General features: G+C 44.6%; 1 protein-coding gene across 3 annotated transcripts; it reads right to left on the bottom strand.

Moving 5' to 3' along the window:
- Window positions 1-509: 509 nt before the first annotated feature.
- Window positions 510-24306, bottom strand: LOC138239439 (uncharacterized). 3 transcript variants are annotated; one of them, XM_069191430.1, is made up of 20 exons: window positions 24094-24305; window positions 18315-18381; window positions 16329-16594; window positions 16078-16142; window positions 15574-15728; window positions 15206-15381; window positions 14329-14393; window positions 13082-13191; window positions 11760-11890; window positions 10689-10753; window positions 10002-10159; window positions 9801-9884; window positions 9559-9719; window positions 9113-9177; window positions 8875-9023; window positions 5925-7559; window positions 5436-5569; window positions 5214-5278; window positions 3368-3513; window positions 510-2236 (listed from the first exon to the last, which is right to left on the bottom strand). In XM_069191430.1, exons 2-20 carry the CDS (start codon window positions 18352-18354, stop codon window positions 2112-2114), a joined length of 3795 nt encoding a protein of 1264 aa, XP_069047531.1. In that variant the 5' UTR covers window positions 18355-18381; window positions 24094-24305; the 3' UTR covers window positions 510-2111. The 3 variants fall into 3 exon arrangements, with proteins under 3 accessions (XP_069047531.1, XP_069047530.1, XP_069047529.1); XM_069191429.1 differs by having other exon boundaries at window positions 9559-9884; window positions 11760-11866; window positions 24094-24306; XM_069191428.1 differs by having other exon boundaries at window positions 9559-9884.

The following is a 24306-nucleotide window of genomic DNA, read 5'->3' as shown; positions in this document are numbered from 1 at the left end:
AACCCTGACCGAGAATCAACACCCCACCAGCCCCAACTAACAACACCCCACTAACCCTGACCGAGAATCAACACCCCACCAGCCCCAACTAACAACACCCCACTAACCCTGACCGAGAATCAACACCCCACCAGCCCCAACTAACAACACCCCACTAACCCTGACAGAGAATCAACACCCCACCAGCCCCAACTAACAACACCCCACTAACCCTGACCGAGAATCAACACCCCACCATTCCTGGCAATATTCCTGGCAATAACCAGGAAATTCAATATCACTGAAACAGAAAACACAGGAGGTGTCAATTTCAGAAGGGGAAAATCTAAAAATATCACTCATCATTCCAGACAAAGCAGGTGTGAGGCTATGAAGAAGGGGAAGGATTCCTCCACTCACAAAGCTCTGGGTTTTCATCATCATCTTCCATTGAAAATTGTACAAATTGAGCCTGGGGACCTACCTCTTCTGATTAAAGTCTGAGGTGAGGAACAACAGTCAAGGGAATATTAAGGTGCTACTCAGATTGTTTTATTTTAATGAAGAAACGGGCTACAACATCAGAGAAGAAAATGTCCACATTTCTCAGACCAAAAAAATAAAAATATAATATTCATTAGAACAGTTTTACCTAAAAACCAGGCAGTTCCAAACCCTACTGACATATTCCTAGCAGAAGTTTGGCATAAAGACTATACTGTAGATAAGTGTGTCCAGTCCTGGTTCTGGAGGGTCAGTGTGTCTGCAGGGTGTCCAGTCCTGGTTCTGGAGGGTCAGTGTGTCTGCAGGGTGTCCAGTCCTGGTCCTGTGAGGGGTCAATGTACTGTAGCTGCAGTTTTTCATCTTCTCTCTCTCAATAACCAGTTTGTTCTGCTCAATAAGAGCTGTATTGGAATTAAAACCCACAGGAACACTGACCCCCAGGCTCATACATGGACATAGACAGAAACTCTCTCCTCAGGGCATCTCTGGTCTTCCATGGGACCTTAACCTGCTGTGACCCTGTCCTTTCTAGAGCCAGGATGAATCTGATAACTGATCTCAGTCAGCCGCAGCAGGAGAGAGGTCTGTAGCAATTGGAAACCATAAAGATTGCCCAGGTATTGAAGAAGGGTTGGTATCTCACCCCTTAGATTAAGCATCTTTGTGAAAACAAATACATTGAGTTCTTCGCTTACACCAGAATCTGTTACAATTAAATTGTAATGTTAATTACATCAGTTCTGTAAACATAACATTTGTTAATTTACAGTAAGACACCCTAACATTATGTGCAATGATTCCATCTATGATGCATATAACATTTTAGTTCCACTTCATAAATCACCCATAATCCAAGGAAAGATTAAGGTATCCAGCAGGGCTTTCCATAAATTGGGTAGTGCATTTAACATTTAATGACCTTCTGTTGTTGAGTTGTGAGACCTATAAAGAGAAGGAAATCTGCTTCTTAATAAAATTAGCAGAGCTGCTGTATGAGTAGGCATGTGTTATTTCAAGAAAGGGGCCAGCATCACTACAGAAAGTCCTGTAAATTAATTTGTCACTGTGCAGCATTGGTGCCTAATGCAGCAAAACTAAATTGCACAAAAAACATCTTTCCTTTTGAAAAAAAAAATTTGGCCCAAGTTCAGCCAAGCCTGAAGATGACTGGGACAGATCATCATCAGGCCAAAATCAAAATGTGTGAGAAGGCTATAAGTTGCAAGGCATTTCTGCCTGCATTTACAGCATTTTGGAAAATCCTTCATTTCTTAAACACTAACAGGAGACGAGCTCAAGTCTAACAATGTAAATAAGCTGAAGAACATGGTGATCCAAGTGGCTGACAAAAATGATGCAATCATCGGTGAATGATGTCACAATCTGGAAGCTGGAGGCTGTCTGGTGTGTTAGGTTTACAGGGGCAGACTTATTTGGCCATTCCAGAGCTGGGCAGTCCAATCCAACAGCAAGAACTAGCAAGTAGTCCATCAGAACCCGTCTCGGCTGCCTCAGGCCATGTGGTCACCCAGGCAGTTTGGATAGTCTTCTCGTGTCTGATGACTCCAGCGCCCCCATGAGGTAGAGGAGTGGTGGCGTGGCTGAGAGACAGTGGGGACAATTGCAGCCTAGTGCCAGAAGTGAGGAAGAGCGAGGAGCGTTGCGGCAAGGGTCACCCCGGCCGCGGTGAAGGGGCGTGTCCCCTCAGCGGCGCTTTTCGTGGTGCCAGATGGTCGCGCTGTGGTGATGCTCGCTGGTCAGGAAACAGAAAGACACATTATAGTTGGAACTGATGATTGACATTGACTGACACTGATCAACAGTGATTGACAACACACAGAGATGGCATCTTCATAGTCCCAGAGCTGGACTTCTGTGCTGCAGAGCCATCTTTAGACTGGGGTGACTGAAACTGATTGACACCTGTTGGATGTGATTGACAGTTATTATCACTTTTTGGCATTAATTGACATCCTTTGACATTGATTGTGATGTTGATCTTACAGTTAACGAGTAGCAACAATATGTTGAATTAATGAGGTGGTCACGGAACAGCTACACTTGACTCCTGGTCATTCAGAGACAGTGTACAATAACATGTTTTACATAAACATATGTTTATAGTTTAGAAAATTCAGGAGGGAAGACAGTAAGCAAGATCCCCCTCACTTCTAGTACTCTAACCTGTAATCCTCCATGATGTCACATTCTGAGAACTCTAAATACCCCAGTGAGCCCCTCTCTCTTCCTCACAATCCTCTTTCTGCACCGTTCCTCCAGCCCCATCTCCACTTCATCAACTCCTCTCTACTCCTCTGAGGTCCTGATCTCCTCATACAGGAGACAGTGCCTGATACAAGTGTTGAGAATCCTCAAGGCATCCTCCCTACAGAGGAAGCTATACTGGGATGTTTTTAAAACTGAGAACAGAACATTCCTTTCTTCTCTCCTACAGCCTACAGCTTTTCAATAAGGTAGTGAAGAATGTTTTTCCTGTTGACTGTTGTTGTTCTTTGTTAATATATAGGTTTGGAGTGCAATAGCAGCACTGTCAGCTGATCGTAGACTGGGAGAGAAATCACAATGTAACTCAGGGACTGATGCAGAGAACTGACTGTAACCCTCTTATATGAGTTTACAGTGTCTAGATTTCAGAGGGGAGTGATGTCACTTCTCTAACATCTAACAGCGATGTCATGTTACACTGCTGGGAAGGTACCCCAGTCCAGAACTGAACCCAGGATCCTGGAGCTACAAGGCACCAGTGCTTACAGCAACACCCCTCCCTCCCATCCGTTAGCAGAGCCTCGTGTCCCAAGCCCAGCCCAGTCTCTTCAGGGGGCTTTTCAATCCGCAGGGTGGCGTTGGAAGCAGATCTACTTACAGACGACGCGGATGGAGCCATCAATCACTGGAAGATTGAACAGGCTGGTATTGGTTGCTTCCTTCAAGGTGTTGATGATGTCGGCACTGCTGGGCATCGCGGCTGTGCTGAACTGCAGTGCCGTCTCAGTGACGACAGATCCATTGCTGGGAAGGGAAAGACAGTAGATAGTGAGTCATACTTTAGAGATTAAAAAAACAAAACATCTTTTCACATGTGTCAGCAGGTGTGGCTTAACTTTTACACAGAAAGAGTTACCTTATGTCAGATGATGCACTGAGAGTTCTAAGGGGCTCAGAAATACACCAACATTACATGTCACGTAGAGATGTGCCAGGAGAGCATACCTGTTTCATTTTAGAGCATTGCATTTAGTTTACTTATCCACCACACAAATAACGAACACAGTTCAGTTGTTATATTTCACATTTTAATGGTATCTTCTGAGCTCAACATGACCTTTACAGCCCTTGACCTTGCTTGGCCTCAATAGCCTTGGAAATTTCTGGTGGTTCTGAACTTTCTCGAATCTTCCAGGTTGCCAGGCTCATTTTCCTAGGGTATGAATTGGACGGGCCTCCTCCTGTGCGCTCTCGTTGGATCAGTCTGCAGTTCAGCTTTCAGAGTAGAAAAGTCAACACTACAGCAGAAGCCTGTTCCACACACACCCAGTTCCACACACAGAAGGCCCATCAAGGTTGCGAGTTCATGTGTAGAGCTTTGGCAGCTGGTCTGGCTCGCCTCTCATCCAAGAATCTGATTTTGATTTTAACAAGAGGCTCGCCAGCCTGACCTCCAGCCTGATCGCCAACGATCCCCAGCCTGATCACAAACTTGATCCCTAGCCTGATCACCAATTTGATTCCTAGCATGAACCTCAGTCTGATCCCCAGCCCAATTATCAACTTGTTCCCCAACCTGATTACCAACTTGACCCTTCAACTTGATAAGGAAGCACAAAAGGAGCTGAAGGAAGAACCATTGAGAAACCTCTGGGATGGGGATAGAGATTCAATTTCTGTGTCCTACGTCAGCAGATGAAAGCGTTCCTTTTGTAAATGTACTGGCACCAGGTGGACATGCTGATATTGGTCTCTTTGGAAGCAAGCGTCCTGGCCCAGGTTTCTCCAGGCAGGGGCTGTCCTGCTGGATTGCCTGGAGTGTGAGACCACTGGGCTTCACAGCAGCGTTACTACCTTGTAGATTAATCCGTCAGACCTCAGAAGCTCAGCAGGCATACAGAATTACGTTAAATCTGCGCCTTAATGATTTCATTCATAATCATGTTGATCAACACAGCAATGAAGGAGCTGGGTGTATCAAGGAGTTGGAATAGTTTAAAAGCCCTGGGCTATGAGGTGATGTGGGCTCCACACCCTACAATGCACTAGATTTACAGTCCCATCGTCAGTCAATCAGTTTTGCAGTGCTGTAAGTCTCCTGCTTGACTGAAGGGCTTATGCAGATTTCTTCCTGACAGCCTGGTAAATGCATTATCTTTGCTGAGCCACTCTGTGCTGGTCCGCTATTCTGGTTCAAGCTTGTCGAACATTTTACTACATCACCCTTGCTCCCGGGGAGATGGGTGGGTGATCTCGCTTGTCCTGGCAGAGATCACTGATGCAGCATCACCTCATGGGTTCTGACTGTAATGCATTCCTTTTCCGGGATGTAGTGTTGTGAAGACCACCTTGAAATTTACACATCCATGCTGATTCTGACCTGGTTCATCAGGAAATCTTAAGCAGGATAAAGCTATTCCCAAATCCCAGAAAATGTGGCGTACATGCAGTAGAGTGACGCAACTGATCTCTTGATACATCCAATTCAAGATAGCTGTCCTTACCTGAATGCTATTAACAGCGTCTGGAGGAAACTTAGACCAAACTTCCTCCTGTAAACTCCGTCACACTGTGAGGAGACAAGAAAACAACATGTTCACGTCTGTGGTGAGTGTCTGAGCCCCGGTCACACGCTAATCGATGAGGAGGAGCGTGAAACCAGATGCCCCTCATCCCCATAGTATTGATTTCATACAATCCGATGATCTGCAGTCAAGCAGCCTCACCTGTGTTGTCACCTTCTTGGCCAAATCATGAAACTCCTTTGAGGACGAGTTGTGCAGCTGTGGTATGAAGGCTAAGTTCAGGCTGAAGATGAGGCTGATGACCGACTGTGCAGCAGGAGCTGTGACTGTGGTTGCTGAGGAGAGTTATGGTGTCCTGGTCAGTGCTAATAGTAGGAATGACAGAGGATCTTGCCTCACAAGACACAACTTAGATCAGATCATGCTGTCATACTTGCTAAAACCCAGATGAAACTCAAAAGGATGAGGATTGTTTGAGAAAATAAACCAAGAGTGCAACAGTCAGACAAACACACACAGGACCTGAGCTTGATAGAATAGAAATGACTGCCAGCAAATCCCCAGACCAAGCAAACCTTCGAAAGCAAAGGAAATAGCTATAACTTTTAGTTTAAAGTGGTGATTTAATCAGTTCAGAAAGCAGCATCTTTGAGATGAGTGAATATATACATTTGGCCTTGGTTTACTTACACTGTGCAGTTGTGGTGGTAAACCTTGTCTCGGATGTGACATTAGCTGCTCTGGAGGTGACACTATCAGGGGTAGAGGTGACACTAGCATGTGTGGAGGTGACATTAACCAGTCCTATGGTGATATTAACAGGTGTAGTGGTGATACTCGAGGGTGTAGGGATGACACTACCAGGTGTAGTGCTGATATTAGACAGTCCTGTGGTGATATTAGCAGGTTTGGAGGTGACACTAGCAGGTGTGGAGGTGATATTAGCCAGTCCTGTGGTGACATTAGTCAGTCCTGTGGTGATATTAGCAGGTTTGGAGGTGACACTAGCAGGTGTGGAGGTGATATTAGCCAGTCCTGTGATGATATTAGCAGGTGTGGAGGTGATGTTAGCTAGTCCTGTGGTGATATTAGCAGGTGTGGAGGTAACACTAGCAGGTGTGGAGGTGATATTAGCTAGTCCTGTGGTGACATTAGACAGTCCTGTGGTGATATTAGCAGGTGTGGAGGTGACACTAGCAGGTGTGGAGGTGATATTAGCCAGTCCTGTGGTGACATTAGACAGTCCTGTGGTGATATTAGCAGGTTTGGACATGACATTAGCAGGTGTGGAGGTGATATTAGCCATTCCTGTGGTGATATTAGCAGATGTGGAGGTGATATTAGCCAGTCCTGTGGTGATATTAGCAGGTGTGGAGGTGACATTAACCAGTCCTATGGTGATATTAACAGGTGTAGAGGTGATACTCGAGGGTGTAGGGATGACACTACCAGGTGTAGCGCTGATATTAGACAGTCCTGTGGTGATATTAGCAGGTGTGGAGGTGACACTAGCAGGTGTGGAGGTGATATTAGCTAGTCCTGTGGTGACATTAGTCAGTCCTGTGGTGATATTAGCAGGTGTGGAGGTGACACTAGCAGGTGTGGAGGTGATATTAGCCAGTCCTGTGGTGATATTAGCAGGTGTGGAGGTGACACTAGCAGGTGTGGAGGTGATATTAGCTAGTCCTGTGGTGATATTAGACAGTCCTGTGGTGATATTAGCAGGTGTGGAGGTGACACTAGCAGGTGTGGAGGTGATATTAGCTAGTCCTGTGGTGACATTAGTCAGTCCTGTGGTGATATTAGCAGGTGTGGAGGTGACACTAGCAGGTGTGGAGGTGATATTAGCCAGTCCTGTGGTGATATTAGCAGGTGTGGAGGTGACACTAGCAGGTGTGGAGGTGATATTAGCTAGTCCTGTGGTGATATTAGACAGTCCTGTGGTGATATTAGCAGGTGTGGAGGTGACACTAGCAGGTGTGGAGGTGATATTAGCTAGTCCTGTGGTGACATTAGCCATTCCTGTGGTGATATTAGCAGGTTTGGAGGTGATATTAGCCAGTCCTGTGGTGATATTAGCAGGTGTGGAGGTGATATTAGCCAGTCCTGTGGTGATATTAGCAGGTGTGGAGGTAACACTAGCAGGTGTGGAGGTGATATTAGCAGTCATGAAAGTGACATTAGCCAGCCCTGTGGTGATATTAGCAGGTGTGGAGGTGATATTAGCAGGTGTAGAGGTGACACTGGAAGGTGTGGAGGTGACATTAGCCAGTCCTGTGGTGACATCAACAGGAGTGTTGGGAGCCTGAGTCGTAATCAGTTGACCTGCATTTGGGATGAAAATAAAAAGAAGACTTGTTCACAGCCGAACAGAAGTAAAAGATTCAACATGTGCTCAGCCTTGGAGAAAATATTTAAAACACAGCTGTTTTAAAAGCTCCTTTTCATACTGTATCAACTAAAAGCATGTTCAGGAGCTGTAACACTTTGACAGAATAATGACAAGGTTCTATTGTGTATAAATCTGAGTAGCTTATCTTGAAACATCCTGCAAACACAGTGCTGGTTAAACTGGTTCAGCACTGGTTCTTGCAGGTTTCTAGTCCACTTTCATGACTATTGTAACCCACGTCAGTGTTGATTCAAGAACATTCAAGAACCTTGCATCAGTCACTAGAGGTCGCTATAGAGACAGCCTGAAGCAATATTTCTCTACATAGAATTACTGTCTATAATACATACTCCTCTTTCAATTAAACAGTAACAATTGACATGTGATCTTACATATGTTTTATCTGCATACAATAAAGAGAGGTAAGGGAGACTAGTGAGAAGTTTAGGTTGGTACTTTGAGGAACGCTGGTTATACATTTATTTTGAGGAGGTTTTGTGAAGCAAAGTGTGAACAAAGGCTTCCCCAAGACAGGGATCTTTCACAGTAACTACAGCCCGAAAAAAAAACATTTATGAGCTGATTGTGTGAAGAGCAGTTCTGCAAATCATTCAATATTTGGATGGCTATCCAATATAGCTAACAGCCATATCACCCTTCAACTCACAACTGACAACACACTGAACCTAAACATGTTTAAGCCTGGTCAGTACCTGGGTGGGAGACCTCCTGGGAAAAACTAAGGTTGCTGCTGGTAGTGGTAGTGGGACCACTAGGCTCACCCTGCAGTCTGTGTGGGTTCTAATGCCCTAGTAAAGTGATGAGGACATTTTACTATAAAAAAGCACTATCCTTCGGATGAGATGTAAAACCGAGGTCCTGACTCTTTATGGTCATTAAAAATCCCAGAGTGTTTCCCGAAAAGAGTAAAGGTGTTACCCCAGCCTCTTGCCCAAATTTCTGTCCTCCTCCCCACTGAGAGCTGGTGTGTGGTGAGTGTACTGGTGCACTATGGCTGCTGTCGCATCATCCAGGTGGGGCTGTACATTGGTGGTGGTGGAGGGGGGTCCTAATTACCTGTAAAGTGCTTTGAATGGAGTGTCCAGAAAAGTGCTATATAAATGTAAGCAATTATTAATATTATTATTATGAATTATCCCTCCTGTCACTGTTTCTTTAATGACACTGTCCTTACATGGGAGATCCCTTTTGTTCACAGTATAATTAAACCCCCCCTGCAGCACTGACCTAGGAGCTGGATGGATCCGGGGATCAGAGGGAAAGTGAAGGAGTTGTTGGCCTGAGCTGTCTGCAGTGTGCTGATGACAGCGCCGACATTCGGGACAAAGCTTCTGCCGTCGAACCCAAGGTCCAAGTCCACAATTACCGATCCGGAGCTGAGGACAGAGGAACGGGAATGGATGTGAGCCGGATGGGTGAGGAATGGGATCAGGAAGGTCCAGGATCCTCTCCGCACAGCCCTCACCTGAATCGCTTCACTTCGGAGCGCAAGAAGGATCCGGAATACTGGGAGCTGAGCACGACACCAACCTGCGGGGGGTGACAGGAGTGTCACGGCAAGGACTCACCACTATGCACATTAACAAACAACCACATTGTTTCTAAACAAGTGATCAATCGGCTAATAAAAGCCAAATGAGCCTGAAGAGGCAATAAGCCTCCTCCCATTTGCTAATGGTCAGAAATTCTTCATATCTATAGGCTGTTTTCCAAACATGCTTTATTTTCCCATGAGGAAGAGCTAAATGATCATTTTATGTCACCTGTGTCTTATGATTCATCATATTTATTTGAAGTAATAGAAAATTGGTGTTTGTGTTTGTCTTCATTTTTGAAGGGATGACAGAGTCAGTCTGCTTTTCGTTGCTTAAATGAGGGCAGCGCAGCTGAGAGACCTCGGCTTCCACATACCTCAGAGATGATGGTGTGAGCCAGAGCACTGAAAGCCGCAGACGAGGGGTTGTTCAGGTCTGGAGTGTACTTTTGCATTAAGCTGAACTGAAGCTGAAGAGTGACTTGGCTTGGATCAGCAGTCATGGAGGTGACACCAGACATCGTGGAGGTGATGTGGTCTGGAACAGAGGTGACATGGTCCGTAGCAGAAGGCACACGGTCTGTAATGGAGGTCATATGATCTGTGATCGAAGTGACACCTGTCATCTTGGAGGTGATGTGGTCTGTGACAGAGGCGACAGTGGTTTCCAGGACACCAAGAGTGGGTGACGGAAAATCAGCTTCTGCAAAGAGGAGATCACATGTCGGATCAGATCATTGGGTCACAAACCATGGCCCGGAAATGAGCTGCTCAAAAGATGACATGTGCGCATGGCATCAAGAGAGAATTCCTCACTTACCGTAGGGCTGGACGGAAGGAGGGTCCACAGAGAAAGGCCAGGAAAGCACACTCGCCGCTGTACTGAGTGTGCAGACTGCCTCGGCAACAGTGACTCCACTCCCGTTTCTGAACATCAGGTCTAGCTGGACACGAATGTATCTTGACACAGGACTGGAACTACAGAAAAGAGGAGAAAAAGAGGAGCTCAGCTGGCCAGCTGGATTTCAGGTGGATTGCAGACTTGGTCGCCTCTAACACCTACAAGTGAAACAGCTCTTTTCCTTCAAATCAAATCAAATTAAATCAAATCAAATCAAAGTTTATTTATCAAATGCCCAACAATACAGCGTGCAGCAGTAGTTGCTGGCAATGAAATGTCTTTTCTGCGAGCTCACAAAAATCACAAGAATCACAGAAATCACAAAAATCACAAAATTGAGGCTATGAAAATAAGGTTACATAATAACAGATGTAATAGAAACGGTATAAAACTCAATACAAGTAGAGCTGCTATGTGCCCATGGTGTGTGCAATATATCCAAGTAGTGCGATTATGCTGAAGACAGTGAAAACTGTGTGTCCATGTTACTCACTGACATTCTCGCCACTCTCGCTTCATTGCATCAGTTGCAGTCAGTGTTTAAGTAATGGGTTATTTCAGGACTGTGACTTAGTGACTGGAATAAAGTGACAGAGCTGAACTTACCCGAACTGCATAACTTCCGAGTGATTGAAAGAACCAGAAAACCGCGAGCTGAACACTTTATCGACCTGAGGAGAGAGGGGATTGAGAGTACGGAGATTAACCAGAATTCACTGACTCTGTCAGGCAGATGGAGCTGAAGAAGTACCATATCTTTCCATTTGTGCCTTTTCAATTTTATTTCTAAATTGAACGTTAGGGAGATATCTGAGACTGTATGAGACAATCAAGAAGTGTTTTTTTCCTGGTTTAATATGAGGCTGCTACCCACTGCCTGCTCCCCTACCATATTTGTCATTGTATTTCTTATCTGGTGCTTGAATTGGACATCGGACCCTCCAGAGCTTGAACCTACAGTTACATATCTAACTGGCTTCACTCAGTCTCTAGGCCTGCGTCCATGACTTGATGCTCTCGGAGCCTGACTCATCCCAAATTCTCCTGAATGAGGAGGCACATCCTGTTGGCCAGAGGGCACAAGTGGAAATTATGTTGAAGTAGTTTTTAAAACCGAAAACAGGAGGCACCTCGTTACACAAAGGGTGTTGGAAGTGTGGTACAAGCAGCACAGCCATGTTGTTGAAGCTGATACCCTGTTTGTATTAAAAAAAAAACAGCTGGCTGAGATCTTGGGATCAAGTAACTACGGAATGGGCCAGATGGGCCGAAACAGTCAGTCGGTTACCCCCAGACAAGACTGTGCCAGAGCAAATGTGTGTCAGCCAGAAAAGAATAGAGGATGTGGCACGTTTCAAGAACAGGACACTTAATGAGCCACCGATCGCTTGGCTGTTTCTGGTGTGAATGATTCATTTAGAACGTGTCCTACTCCTACTATTTGCAAACATGTATTCATGGACGTAGGTCTAGTCCTTACACATTTGGAATCAAGTATAAGGTACACTGCTGCAAAAGCACAGTATAGAACAGTAAAGTCCAGTAGTGTGAGCAGAGATGGTGTGAAATTGGTGGAAAGCAGACACAAGGAAACTCAGCCATGCTTGAAAACATGATTACTGTCCCAGACTTGAAAGGGAAAGAGAATGATGACAACCTCCGATCGACCCCACACACCTCCACCACGATGGTGCTGCTCAGTGCTCTGGACTCTGGTGAGGACAGGTTGGCCAGATCTGCGGAGATGTTGTGCAGCAGGTGGAACTGGAGATGGTGAACTTCAACTGCAGACAGACAATCGGCACAAACTACAAGAGCACAGGACTCAGTGAGGGGCAGAGCCAGGATCAGAGAGCATGACAGCTCTGCTATAGCTCTGCTAAAAACATGCTATACACTGCCTGGTGACTGTTCTTGAACCCAGGCTTCTCTCTGAGGTCACAGGCTGAGTCCTAGCTGACAAATTCATCTTCAGGCCTCCCTCTGGCACAAACACATCTAACTGAGAATCACAACCCTCAGGGTCTGTCAGGCAAAACTGCATTAAGATATGGCCACAGGGTGATGACTTTGTTAAAATGGGGTATCTATGTGTAACCAGGTGATGGTTGCACAGGAGTTAGGAGCTCCTTCCTCGTCCAAGCTGATAATTACTTTCCAAAGATCAACTGCTGTATTTTGTCCTCAACCATCCTGCAAAAACATCTCAAATTGTTTAGAAAAATAAACATTTAAATCAATATAAACCCTTGTGGGCTGATTCTCAGTACACAGCTGTGGCAAGTGAAAACACCAGGCCTGTGCAGGACAAACAGGACACACAACTGACAGGCAGCTTAGGGATTTACAATATAAAATCACTACAGGAAGTTGCCCAGTGGGTTTATGGGTAATGTAGTTCACAAAGGCAGAGTCCCTGAGCCTTTCAGCATATTTTCTGCACAGCTCTCCATAAATTTCCTTAATCCGTGTGCCCTGGGTGGAAGTGTGTATTAACAGCAACTGCCTGCTATGGGCAAGCATTAAGACAAAGTTATATACAGAAAATCTATCTGACTTCCTGTCAAAACATGGGCCATACCCTGAGTCATCCTTGTGTATAAATAACACTAGATGGGAGAGAGGACTGCTCTTCTTAGTCACCTAATTCTCTTTGGTGTATAAATGCAAAACAGAAGTTTCTGATTTTCTTCTTCATTTCTTTCAAGTATCTTATAAAATGATTTGCAAAAAGAGTGGTGGGAGAGTGGAACAAGCTACCCTGCCATGTTGTAGAAGCGATATCCTGGAGCCTTTCAAGAAATAGATGGATGAGATCTGGAATCAATTAACTGCTCTTCTGCTCTTCCGCTCTTCTGTGACCAGTCCTATGTTTTGATGTAGACCATTCAAGCTGTAGATACCAGCCCTCAGCTAGAGGAGATCTTCACCAGCCCATCTGAGCACCAGCAGTGATTTATCTAGAGCAAGGCAACAGCTCCTTGTGTTCTCGGACTGACCTGAGGCACTCATGTTTGAAGAGTGAGGATCCTTCGTGAGCTCACAGGTGTCAGGGCCCACGCTCGAGGCGTTGAACATCATCTCAGTGTCTGTGAAGAGTGACCCCTGCCTGAGGAGAGCAGAGAGGAACAGTGTGTCACCATCCACAGGCCTCTTACTGCAGGCGTCTTTCTCAGCACAGACAGAGCAGAGGGGTGTGTGTCAGCCGTGATTCATCAAGTACTGCCATCTTCTCACTAAAGACTGAATGGTTGGACTGCTTTTCTTGAACTAGGCTGTCCTGTTTCTTACTCGCTAAGTTCTTGACTAACCTGGCTCATCTGTCGGGGGACTGCAGCCACACTGGAGGAGAGATGACCCTCACCCTAGACTTGACCATACTGGGGGAAAGACTGAGCTCCCACTGATCACTGGCCTGGGGAGCTACAGAAGGAGGATATGGCATGACAAGCCGAGGATGACTTGAGGAATGACAGACTTGCCCATTCCTGGACTCATATGACTCATTCTGCAAGACTGCTGGGAGAACTGGGACAGCCCAGACTGGTGTGTCACTGGATTTGGGACTATATGAAGTTTCAATATGACACAGCCCAGATTGGGACCAGCAATCTCTGGACTGTGAGGTTACAATAAGGTTCAAGATTGGAACCAGCAATCCAGCAATCTCTTGACTGTAGGGTTACAATATGACACAGTCCAGAAAAGAACCAGCAATATGAGACAATCTCTGGTCTCTGACCCATTGGCACTCAGAATGGAGGTCCCTAGTGGACTTCAGAGCTTATCAGTAGCACCCAGTTCCAGGAATCATTTTCTAGTGCTGTGTCAAGCTACCTGATTGGGAGCTGTAGTGGCACCAGATGTCAGAATGTCACCTGTGAACAGCTCACCCGCTTTCTGCAAGGATCAGATTTTTAACTGCTTTAGAGCCTGGGAACGTACACAGAGAACTGTGTGTACAAAGGTTTTGTCGGACTCACTGGGAGTGCGACTTTTGGTACCGCCCCCACCCTCTCACACATTCAGGATGTTATTGACATAATTTTCAGATGGCTCCCATTTAATTTCAAGGTGAAACAGAGCCCTAGAGGAAAGACAGTCAAGCCTCTATAGTTGTGCAGGCCCAGGAACAAGAAGAACCTCTAAAGTGAAATGAAAGGTGGAGTCTGAGGTTTCAGGGACCCGGGATCCCAAGAGAGACGCCCCTGATCTCTCAACACCAAGCACAAAAAACTGTCCTTACCTGAAGCCAATCTGCATATCGAAGCCGAAAACAAAGCCAAACTTAGTCCTGTATGCCTTCTCAGTCTGTGGGGAAGAGAGCACCGCACACAGCTCAACACAGAGAAAGACAAGGAGTGAAGAACAGTCCATCGCCTGTGCGAGGAGCGAGACACAGGCTGGTGGACTGAACCGAGCTCTGAAGCAGGACAGTGGGAACTTGCAACAGCCAGAAAGCAGAGAAGACAAAATCTGTATGGTATTTCTGTTATACCTAGAAAACACCGCATTTCATAGGAAATTAAGTTAATTAATGATCCCTATTACAAATAACAAAAGAAATGTAGTGAAGCATAGAATTCAGGGGATGTGATGATAAAACTGTATAACACACAAGTAAGGCCTCATTTAGAATATGGTGTAAAATTTTGGACATCACCCTATAGAGGAGATATTGCTGCTCTAGAAATGGTCCAGAGTACAGCAACCAGATATATGCTGAGGCTGAAGGGAGTGTCCTCCACTGACAGGCTGAAGGAACTGAGTCTTTTCAGTCTGGAGGGAGTATCCCACACTGACAGACTGAAGGAGATGAGTCTCTTTAGTCTTGAGCAGGGAAGAATATGAGGGGACCTGATACAAGTATTCAAAATCCTGAAAGACTGACAAAGTCAAACATGAGGGGTATTCTTCGAAATGAACAACAAAACGTGAACCAGAGGACACAAGAAGAAACTACAGTAAAGGCCTTTTAAAATTGAGTCTTTAAACAAAGTGTGGAACGAGCTGCCTAGCCATGCGGATGAAGCCAGTGCCCTGGGATTGGACACGGACATACCCTGGACACAACTGTTCATTGCTGGTAATGGTTTCCTTAAATGGACCAGAAACATGCTCACCTCCTCTGTCCCAGACAGAGTGGCATTCTGACATCCCCCTGGCTGACGAGCTTTCATGTTCACATTCAGGCCAACTTTCAGCTTCATGCTGGGCAGCGCTGGGGGAGACGGGGGCGCGGCTGCTGTTGTCATGGAGACTGAAGTGGTGGTGGGCGCTGGGGCTGTAGGTGCGATCGCTGATGCCGAAACACAAATCCACAGAAGAGTCAGACAGACCACCCCCCTCTCCCACATGTTCTGAGCATCTGCATGGACTCAGCAACTGTCAGTTCCCTACCTGTTGCTGTGACATTTGCTAGCTGCTTGTCTCAGTGGAGCTAATGCGGAAGAATGGTGAGATCAGTCCAGGTTCACTGGTTTTCACTTACTTGACTTCTGGATGGACAAAGGATCCACCTTGAAACGAAGCAGCGAGGGGACACTGGCCACTGTGCGGAGAGTGCAGAGTGTGTCCTCGATAGTGACGCTGTCCCTGTTCTCAAACACCAGGTCCAGCTGGGCACTGATGTATCCAGAACTGGGGCTGGGAATAAAGAAGAGAGGAGGTCAGCTGGATGGGCTGGGTTCAGGAGAAAATCCATCCGGATCAGCCCAGACCAGCCCAACCCAGCTCAGACCAGCTCAGACCAGCCCAGACCAGCCCAACCCGGCTCAGACCACCCTGGACCAGCCCAGACCAGCCCGACCTGGCTCAGACCAGCTCGGATCAGCCCAGGCAAGCCCAACCCGGCTCAAACCACCCCTGACCAGCCCGGACCAGCCCAAACCCACTCGGACCAGCCTGGACCAGCCTGGACCAGCCCAGACCAGCCCAACCCGGCTCAGACCAGCTCGGACCAGCCCAGACCAGCCCAAACCAGCCCAGCCCTCACCTGAACTGCTTCACTTCTGAGCGATTAAAAGAATTGGAAAACCGTGACCGGAACACCTTATTGATCTGTGGAGAGAGGGGAGTGTTAGAACAGAGATTAGCAGTGATCCTCATGGTATTACTGTTGGTTTTCTTCAGCAGTAACTCCAGTAGGGCTGTATCAAACACATGTACGACTGACCGAAGGGTTAATAACTGAAGGATGTCTTCAATGTTCTTTCTAGAAAAATATCTGTTTCCAAACAAACACACCTCAGACGTGATATTGCTGTCCAGAGCCTTGAATCCAGATGTGTTGTGGTCAGCCAGATCCGCAGTGAAATTCAGCTGGATGATGAACTGAAGCTGAAGAACGTAGAGAGCTTTCAAGAACACAGGTGTGGAGCTGACATCGACAGGAGAGGAGATGTCATCACTAGTAGTGGAGATGACATCAGCAGTAGAGGAAATGACATCAGCAGGAGAGGAGGTGACAAGGACAGGTGTAGATGCAGGTGCTTGGGCTGGCCATTGTGGAACTGTAAGTGCAAAAAGTCCAATTCCACATTCATCATGACTTAAACACAGAACTGCTGTTCATTAAAGGAAACAAAACCATTTCACAAATAACATCTAACTGCACAGGCATGACCGCAGGCAGTCTGTTCTTAGTTCAAAACATCTGCTTCTTCCTGCATGTGATATGGTAATTATGTGACAGTTAACTTGTGCAAGACAAACCGTCATGTCATATATGGAAATCTGTACATAGGACCAAAAGGTTACTTATAGTTTCAAATTTCTCTAAAAGTGACATTTATGGTAATTGAGAGAGATATTTTAATGTATATAACATGCTTGTGAACATCTGTAGATTAGAGAGGGAGACACAATTGTTCCCTCTAATCCCTCTGAGGGGATCTTTCAGAAACGATTAAACGTCTTTTCAAACATTCACTGGTCTGCGCTGGGACTTCTCACCTGCCTACAATCTCTAAATTATTTGATCGGGCTGCCTGTTTGACAGATCTCAATCAAGGCGGTTCGGGTCTTCAGGAATCAGAGATTTAGTGGTTTCTTGCACAATCATCTTCTTTGTATTGATCTCTTGGGTTTATCCAAGAAGGCTCAACACAAGAGTTATGGCAACAGCAGAGGCTGACTGGGGCTGGGCTCCGATGATAAAAACCCTTTGAGAATGACTGAATTCAGAAAATTACAGAGAGATGTTCCTGTGTGCTCTTCGAAAATGGCCGTTTCCCTCACAAAATAAACTCATCTCTTACCTCCATTGAGATACTCTGGAACTTCTTACAATCCTACAATATACCATAACATGAACAACTCCTGGCCTTAGGGCACTGTCACTTACTGAAGTATAAAAAGAACTAAACCTCCAGTCCAGAACAAAAATGTTTTCACTCTGGAGAAAAAAATGAGAGGAGATTTGTTCCAAGGGTACAGATTGTTCTGGGGTAGAGACGGGTTAAACTCAGAGGAATATTTCACAGGGACCTGTTCATAGAGAGATGGTTGACATCCAAACTCTGCACTTCGGTGCTAAATGAGTTAGCTTCTATACTGCAACTTCTCCTACAAAATTGAGCATAATGGTAAATCAATGCTGTATAATATTACAGAAATGAGTATTTATTGACTCATCTATAAAATCTATAATATCACACCTAGAGACAACTATTTCATCAACAGAAACGTAGCATTCTATTTAAACATGTCTGTTTTAGACAATATACAGTATTAGCACACAGATTCACTTAAAGAGTAAAAGTTATTGGCATCATTATGGTGAATTGATCATTGATGAGTGACCAAGACCCACTTGAGTGACTCTGTTGCAGGAGTTGACTGGGCACAACTGATGAGCGTATTTAACCTGTTTATTTTCAAGCCTTGTAAGAAATAAAAACACAGACAATACTCATATCCTCCTGTAATTAGGGGAACAGGAACAATGCCTTCATGCCTACACATGGGATTCTGGAGACCGAGCAGTCAGCACAGTCAGGTGGACTCTCTCACAGCGGAGCCCAGTCCTCCTGTCAGGACTGGAGTCATGATCAAGGTTCTGTGTCCACGGCCCTGTTGGACTGTACTGACAGCTGGAGCCTCACTTCCTGTCCTTCCTGAGGACTATGTGATGAGAAGTGTGAAGGAGTTCTCATTCTCATTAATATTATTGAAGACAAATGTTTCTCTACATTTTTAACACACGGATGTGATCTGCTCGTGGGGACTCACCTGACAGGAGGAGAAGGAGCAGCACAATGTTCTTTCCCATTCTCCCAGCTCAGGGTCAACAGGCCACCTGGCGCAGAAATGAACAGCTCATCAAGCCCCTTTCATCTGATAAAGTGCCTGTACCACATTGTGCTGCAGGGTCTGACACAAACTTTACACTGTAAGTCATATCACAGTCCCAGACTAAACATCTTGAACAAGATCACTCTCCATCCATCTGTTACCTAAGTCAGAGCCTATCCTGGCAAGCAACAGGCAAGGCAGAGTACACCCTGGATAGGACGCCAGTTCATCGTAGGGCACATACAGACACAAACACACACACTCATACCAGGGCCAATATTCCCAGAAGCCAAATAACCTACCAGCATGTCTTTGGACTGAGGGAAACCCAGATGAACACCGGAGAGAACATACGAACTCCACACAGATAGCACCCCAAGGAATCGAACCCAGGGCCCCAATGCTGTCTTGCTGCGCTAGCAAGACAGCATTGCTAACCACTGCACCACTGTCCCTCCCCTATCGCTTTTCTAACGCTCAGCAATGCAGTTTTCAAAATGCGAACACACCGTCTCCATTCTATCTGCATGGACAGTATCAGGTGATACCCGGGGCTTTCAGGGCTGGAGGGTGATTGGAGGCGGCGGTGCAGCACGAGTCTCCCTGCACGTGCACTGCCATCTGTGCGCACCTACGGCCGGCGGGAGGGAGCCGAGGGGCTGCCTGTCATTCCCGGGTCCGCCTGGAGAGAGGAAACTCGAAACCCCAGGCCCTGCTGAGCCGCACTTAGGTCCTCTGTCATACAGAATGGCCTCAGTCACATATCACCTGGCTGCTCTTTACAGGACAATTTGTATGGCTTGAGGAAACCTTTTGTGTGGTTAGCTCCTGGGCAAGACCAAAGACAAAAGAGTTCTCTCTTCAAAGCCCAATGCAGAAATCCATTGACTTTCGCCCTTGTTATATTTTTCTAAACGCACCACAGTATGCAAAGAATCCCTCTGCCAGCAGTCCCTATCAGAACATCACCAAGATCCCCTGAGCTAAACTGATTTCTATCACTGATCCAAATTCAGGTTTGGTAATTAATCTAGTGAGGCTTAAAGTGGAAGAGTAAACTGGTGCAGCTGCATTAGAAATTCAGATAAGATTAAGATCAAATTCAAGATTAGGCAGCTGAGGTTTAATGCAGCTGGCACAGAGTGACATGTTGTATTGAAAGTGTGGGGGTTTGCTTGCAGGTGGTATGAACAAACCTATTTTAAATAAATGGTTTCTCAAAAATGGGAAACTGATCTAGAACAGGCTACAGTACATATGAAACAGACTGGGGTGCTTATGCATTATTGACATATTCTAGAGACAGAGGGGAAGCAACAAAGAGGCAAACCAAATATCTGGATAGTTACTAGTTACTAGTTAGACCTCATTTAAGATACTGTGTACCATTCTGATCACCTCAACATGAGAAAAATATTGCTGTACTGAAGTCAGTTCTGAGAGGGACTTCAAGGAATGTACTACAATGAGAGGCTGAAGGAACTATATGAGGGATGACACTCAAAACTCTCAAGGGTAAAATTCTCTAAACTACTTAATTGAACAAATGTGCTAAGTGGTAAAACACAGTCTGAGGTCTTTTAAGAGCTAATCATTAGTGTATAAGGAATGAATCCAGCTGGACCGGTGCTCCACTCCTTGAACATAAACTTTGCAACTCTACATTCCAGCTGAAGGCTTCTGCATTGTAATCACTAAGCGTGACATCCTCCCACACTCATACCTAAGACCTGCTGCCCTGAGAAGTGTAGTGAGTGTGACTCAGACACGTGCACCTGCAAGTGAGCTGCGCAGGCAGTCTGTGTTCTTGCAGGTGATGGCACCTGACAGAGATCTAAACCTTTGGTCTCACTGCCAACATCATCGTGATCACCATCATCACCGTCACTGTCATCTTCTTACCATCGTATTTCCCATCACAGTTATCATCATTATAATTATTATTCTTCACCGTCATCATCATCATCACCACGATCATCATCATCACCGTCATTGTCATCATAACCATCATCATCGTCATTACTACCATGTCGTCATCATTACCATTGTCATCACCATCACAGTTATCATCATTACAGTTACTATTCTTCACCATCATCACCGTCACTGTCATCTTCTTACCATCGTATTTCCCATCACAGTTATCATCATTATAATTATTATTCTTCACCATCATCATTATAATCACCATCACTGTCATCATCATCACCATCATTGTCATCATAACCATCATCATCGTCACCATCGTCATGACCAACATCATCATTACCATGTCATCACCATCACAGTTATCATCATTACAATTACTATTCTTCACCATCACTGTCATCATCATCATTGTCATGATAATCATTTTCACCATCACTGTCATCATCATCATAATGATTGTTCTTCGTTGTCATCATAAATATCATCATCATTGCCATCACTGTCATCGTCACCACCTTCACCTTCATCATTGTCATCACCATGATCATCAAACAGGGCCTCAGTCTAGATTGTCTGGCTCCTGTAGCACACAGAGGTTTGGAGCAGTCATTGTACAGCCCCACCGTCATGTAGTTCAGGCCATCTCAAAGTTCTATTTACAGGCCCAGTATTTACAGAGCCATCTTTCCTGGGATTTTCCAAGACACTTTGCCCAAAGATAGGAGATTGATGAATTGATTCCAGTTAAAATTGCTGCAGAACTTCTGTTCCTTTCTCACATTTTAGTGCTTTTACTGTCTACAATAATTAGAGTCTGAATGGCTTGAATTAATTATTTTTTCCTCCCTCCTCTGGGGATGTTGTTATTTAGAATAAGTCACAGAGTGTTTTTAAGATTAGAAGAACCTTTCAGTTATAAGTCTCAACCTCTTATTTTTTATTATGGTTTATTTCCAAAACAAATTAAGGCATCAGAATTCTTTTTTTTTTGGAATGAAAATGTTAAATTAAATATTCTCTACAATTTCCTTTCTACATAGTATACACAGTTCAATATATACAAAGGAGTCAACTTCAAGATGAACTCATTTCAAGTAGTCCTGCATGGCTTGAAGATAACAGTCCATCTCTCCATTAACTGAAGCCTGCTTATTCCTGGTCACAGCAGCCCAGAGCAACCCAGAGCCTGGTAAGGATGTACTGTACCCAGGACAGGACACAACACACACAGGGACACTTTCTAGACACTAATTAACCTCGCCAGTTTTGGGAAGAGAGAGAAACTCATAGCACTGGGAGGAAACCCACACATGCTTGTGGAGAACATGCAAACTCCAAACAGAAATACCCTTGTCTGGAATTAAACCCAAGACCCAGAACTGTTAGGGATCAGTACTATCAGCTGTTCCAAAGCACCACGCTACAATAATTATAATAATTAAATCACTTAATCCTGAATGATAGGGAAATTTGCTATAGTGGTTTGTATATTGTACTGTATACACTTTGCTATAGTTGTATGTGTATTGTGATATATTACATATTTGATTGCATTACATATTGTATATTACAGTCCATTGAAAACACATGGACAGAGCACATAGGAATAGTAAGAATTTTTGGTTTTCTATTTACATACCACATTTCAAGCTGCTGCACACAATCAGCTCCAGATGTACAGTAACTGATTCCAAATGTGGAAAACGTCTGCCGAACCCACTGCACGTTTTTATTTTAATAAAACTTAATTCAAATTAACCAGATCTCAATTCTGTTGAAAAACAATGGGTATAACTATCTATACTTAGTACTACATTCTCTATATTTAGATATAGATCTCAATCTCAGGGATGACACAGCTTGTACAATACAGGGAAACTGGTCTCCTGTCCTTGCCTGAGACTTCTCTTCTTAAGATTCAAACTGCCTTTGTTCAACACCAGGTAATCAAATCTAAACTGGGCATAACAATTCAAGAATAAATCCAGGTTTCTAAAATCCTGTTCCTGTGTTGAGAAAGATGTCCATCAGTCAATCCGTGCGTCAATTACTCAGAATAGTAATCAATCATGTCACTTAGGAAGTATGGTCATCAATCATGTCACTTAGTATGGTAATCAATCAGTGTTGTTTAGTTAGTATACTGTAGTAATCAATCAGTGTGTCAGTCAGTATTGTATTAAATTATTGTGTCTGTTAGTCAGTAATCAATCAGTGTGTCAGTCAGTATTGTAATCAATCATCGTGTCAGTTAGTCAGTAATCAATCAGTTTGTCAGTCAGTATTGTAATCAATCATCGTGTCAGTTAGTCAGTAACGTAATCAAATAGTGTGTCATTCAATCAGTATGGTAATCAAACATCAGGTCAGTCAGTATGGTAATCAATCAGTGTGTCAGTTAGTCAGTAAGGTAATCAATAATCGTGTCAGTTAGTCAGTATGGTAATCCATCAATGTGTCTGTTAGCCAGTATTGTGGTCAATCAGTTTGTCAGTTAGGCAGTACGGTAGTCATTTAGCATGTCAGGAAGTATGGTAATCAATAAGTGTCAGTTACTCAGTATGGCAATCACCGTATCAGTCTGAATGGAAATCAGTTAGCTAGCATGGTAATAAGCCAGTGTGTCTGTAAGTCAGTATGATAATCAATCAGTTCATTGGTTAGTCGGTATGGCAGTCAATCAGTGCGCAGGTGAGTGAGTACTTCAGTAAGTGTAAGGAAGTGTTAGTCATTGTGTAATTCAGTGTTTTTGTCAATGTGTCAGTCTGTGAGTCTTTCAGTCAGTAAATTTGTCAGTTTGAATGCATTTTTCATCATTCCACATGACACTTCTTCAGTCGGTGTACCAGTTAGCCGGTTAGTGTGTCGGTTGATCAGCCAGTGAGTTAGTCAGTGTATTAATGAGCGTGTTGGTGCTTTTGTCCGTTTGTCTCAGTGTCTTATTCAGTGTGTCAGTGTCTTATTCAGTGTGTCAGTGTCTTATCCAGTGTGTCAGGAAGTGTGAAAGTGTGTCAGCCATGTATTTGTATGTCAGCCCTGCTTTACAACTCTTCTTTCCAGCAAATATCATCCCTATAGAAAACGTCCATTGTTTCGCTAGAGCTGTTCAGTGTGCCTGTTCTTGTGTTAAAAGTACAAAAACAGGCGATTACTCACGTGATTACAGGCATTCACCTTTCTTAAATATGACGTTAGTGGAACATTCATTTATCTGCTCATTTATTTAGTACGAAACAAGTTTTTTTGAAGAGTCGTTATATTTATATTAACATTTATATTTATTATTTCAATTGTGTGAGACAGCCGAATTCATTCCAGCACGTTGTCCTGTTCTGTTGGCCGGTATTTCGTTTCAAACATCACAGTGCATTAATACAAGTAAACAAAAGCATCCCTAACCGGCGATTTTCCTCCTCGTTAAAACGTTTAAGATGTCCTGTGCCCAGACCTGGCGCATGAAGGGTACTTATCTATAGTACTGTATGAATACCTGACTCTGGCTGTCGCTCAAGTAAAATCCTCGATAACTGTTCGATGGGCTTGTCTCGAGCAGGTCTCTTTCCCGGTAACTCGCAGAGAGTGCTGAACGATGCGCAGCCCGCAAGACAGAATGGCGCGCTCTGATTTGCAACGATATTCACTTTTTTCTTTACATTTTGTGAGACTTTAGAACAATTTTCACCCCTAATGTCTATAATGTCGGATATCCGCGGCCGCACTCGCAGGGAGATGTCATCTTCAACAATTAGAACAACAGGAATAATAATAATAAAACAACAATACTTACTTTAAAACTAGAGAAAAGTCAAAATGAACTGCCTCGCCCGCATCAAGGTCAACGATAATTCCTGTAAGCGTGTGCGCTGTAGGTGGCCTTTTAGAAATATTGTTGCACAATAAACACAAATAAACACAGCAAGGCGAGGCTCTACAAAGACGCGAGAATCATTGGAAAACGACAAAATAGAAAAGTGGCATGCCATACGAGTCCGACAAGGTA

Source organism: Lepisosteus oculatus, chromosome 6, assembly GCF_040954835.1.
Source record: "Lepisosteus oculatus isolate fLepOcu1 chromosome 6, fLepOcu1.hap2, whole genome shotgun sequence".
Lineage (NCBI taxonomy): Eukaryota > Metazoa > Chordata > Actinopteri > Semionotiformes > Lepisosteidae > Lepisosteus > Lepisosteus oculatus.
This window is presented reverse-complemented; position numbering and strand designations above follow the sequence as displayed.

Excerpts from the sequence above, each read along its gene's own strand:
- LOC138239439 (XM_069191428.1), bottom strand. The coding sequence starts at position 18,354 with ATGGGAAAGAACATTGTGCTGCTCCTTCTCCTCCTGTCAG. Across the intron at positions 11,891-13,081 it reads TTCAAACATGAGTGCCTCAG|TTTGTGCCGATTGTCTGTCT; the intron begins GTCAGTCCGAGA and ends GTGCTCTTGTAG. Across the intron at positions 2,237-3,367 it reads TGGCTCCATCCGCGTCGTCT|CGAGCATCACCACAGCGCGA; the intron begins GTAAGTAGATCT and ends TTTCCTGACCAG.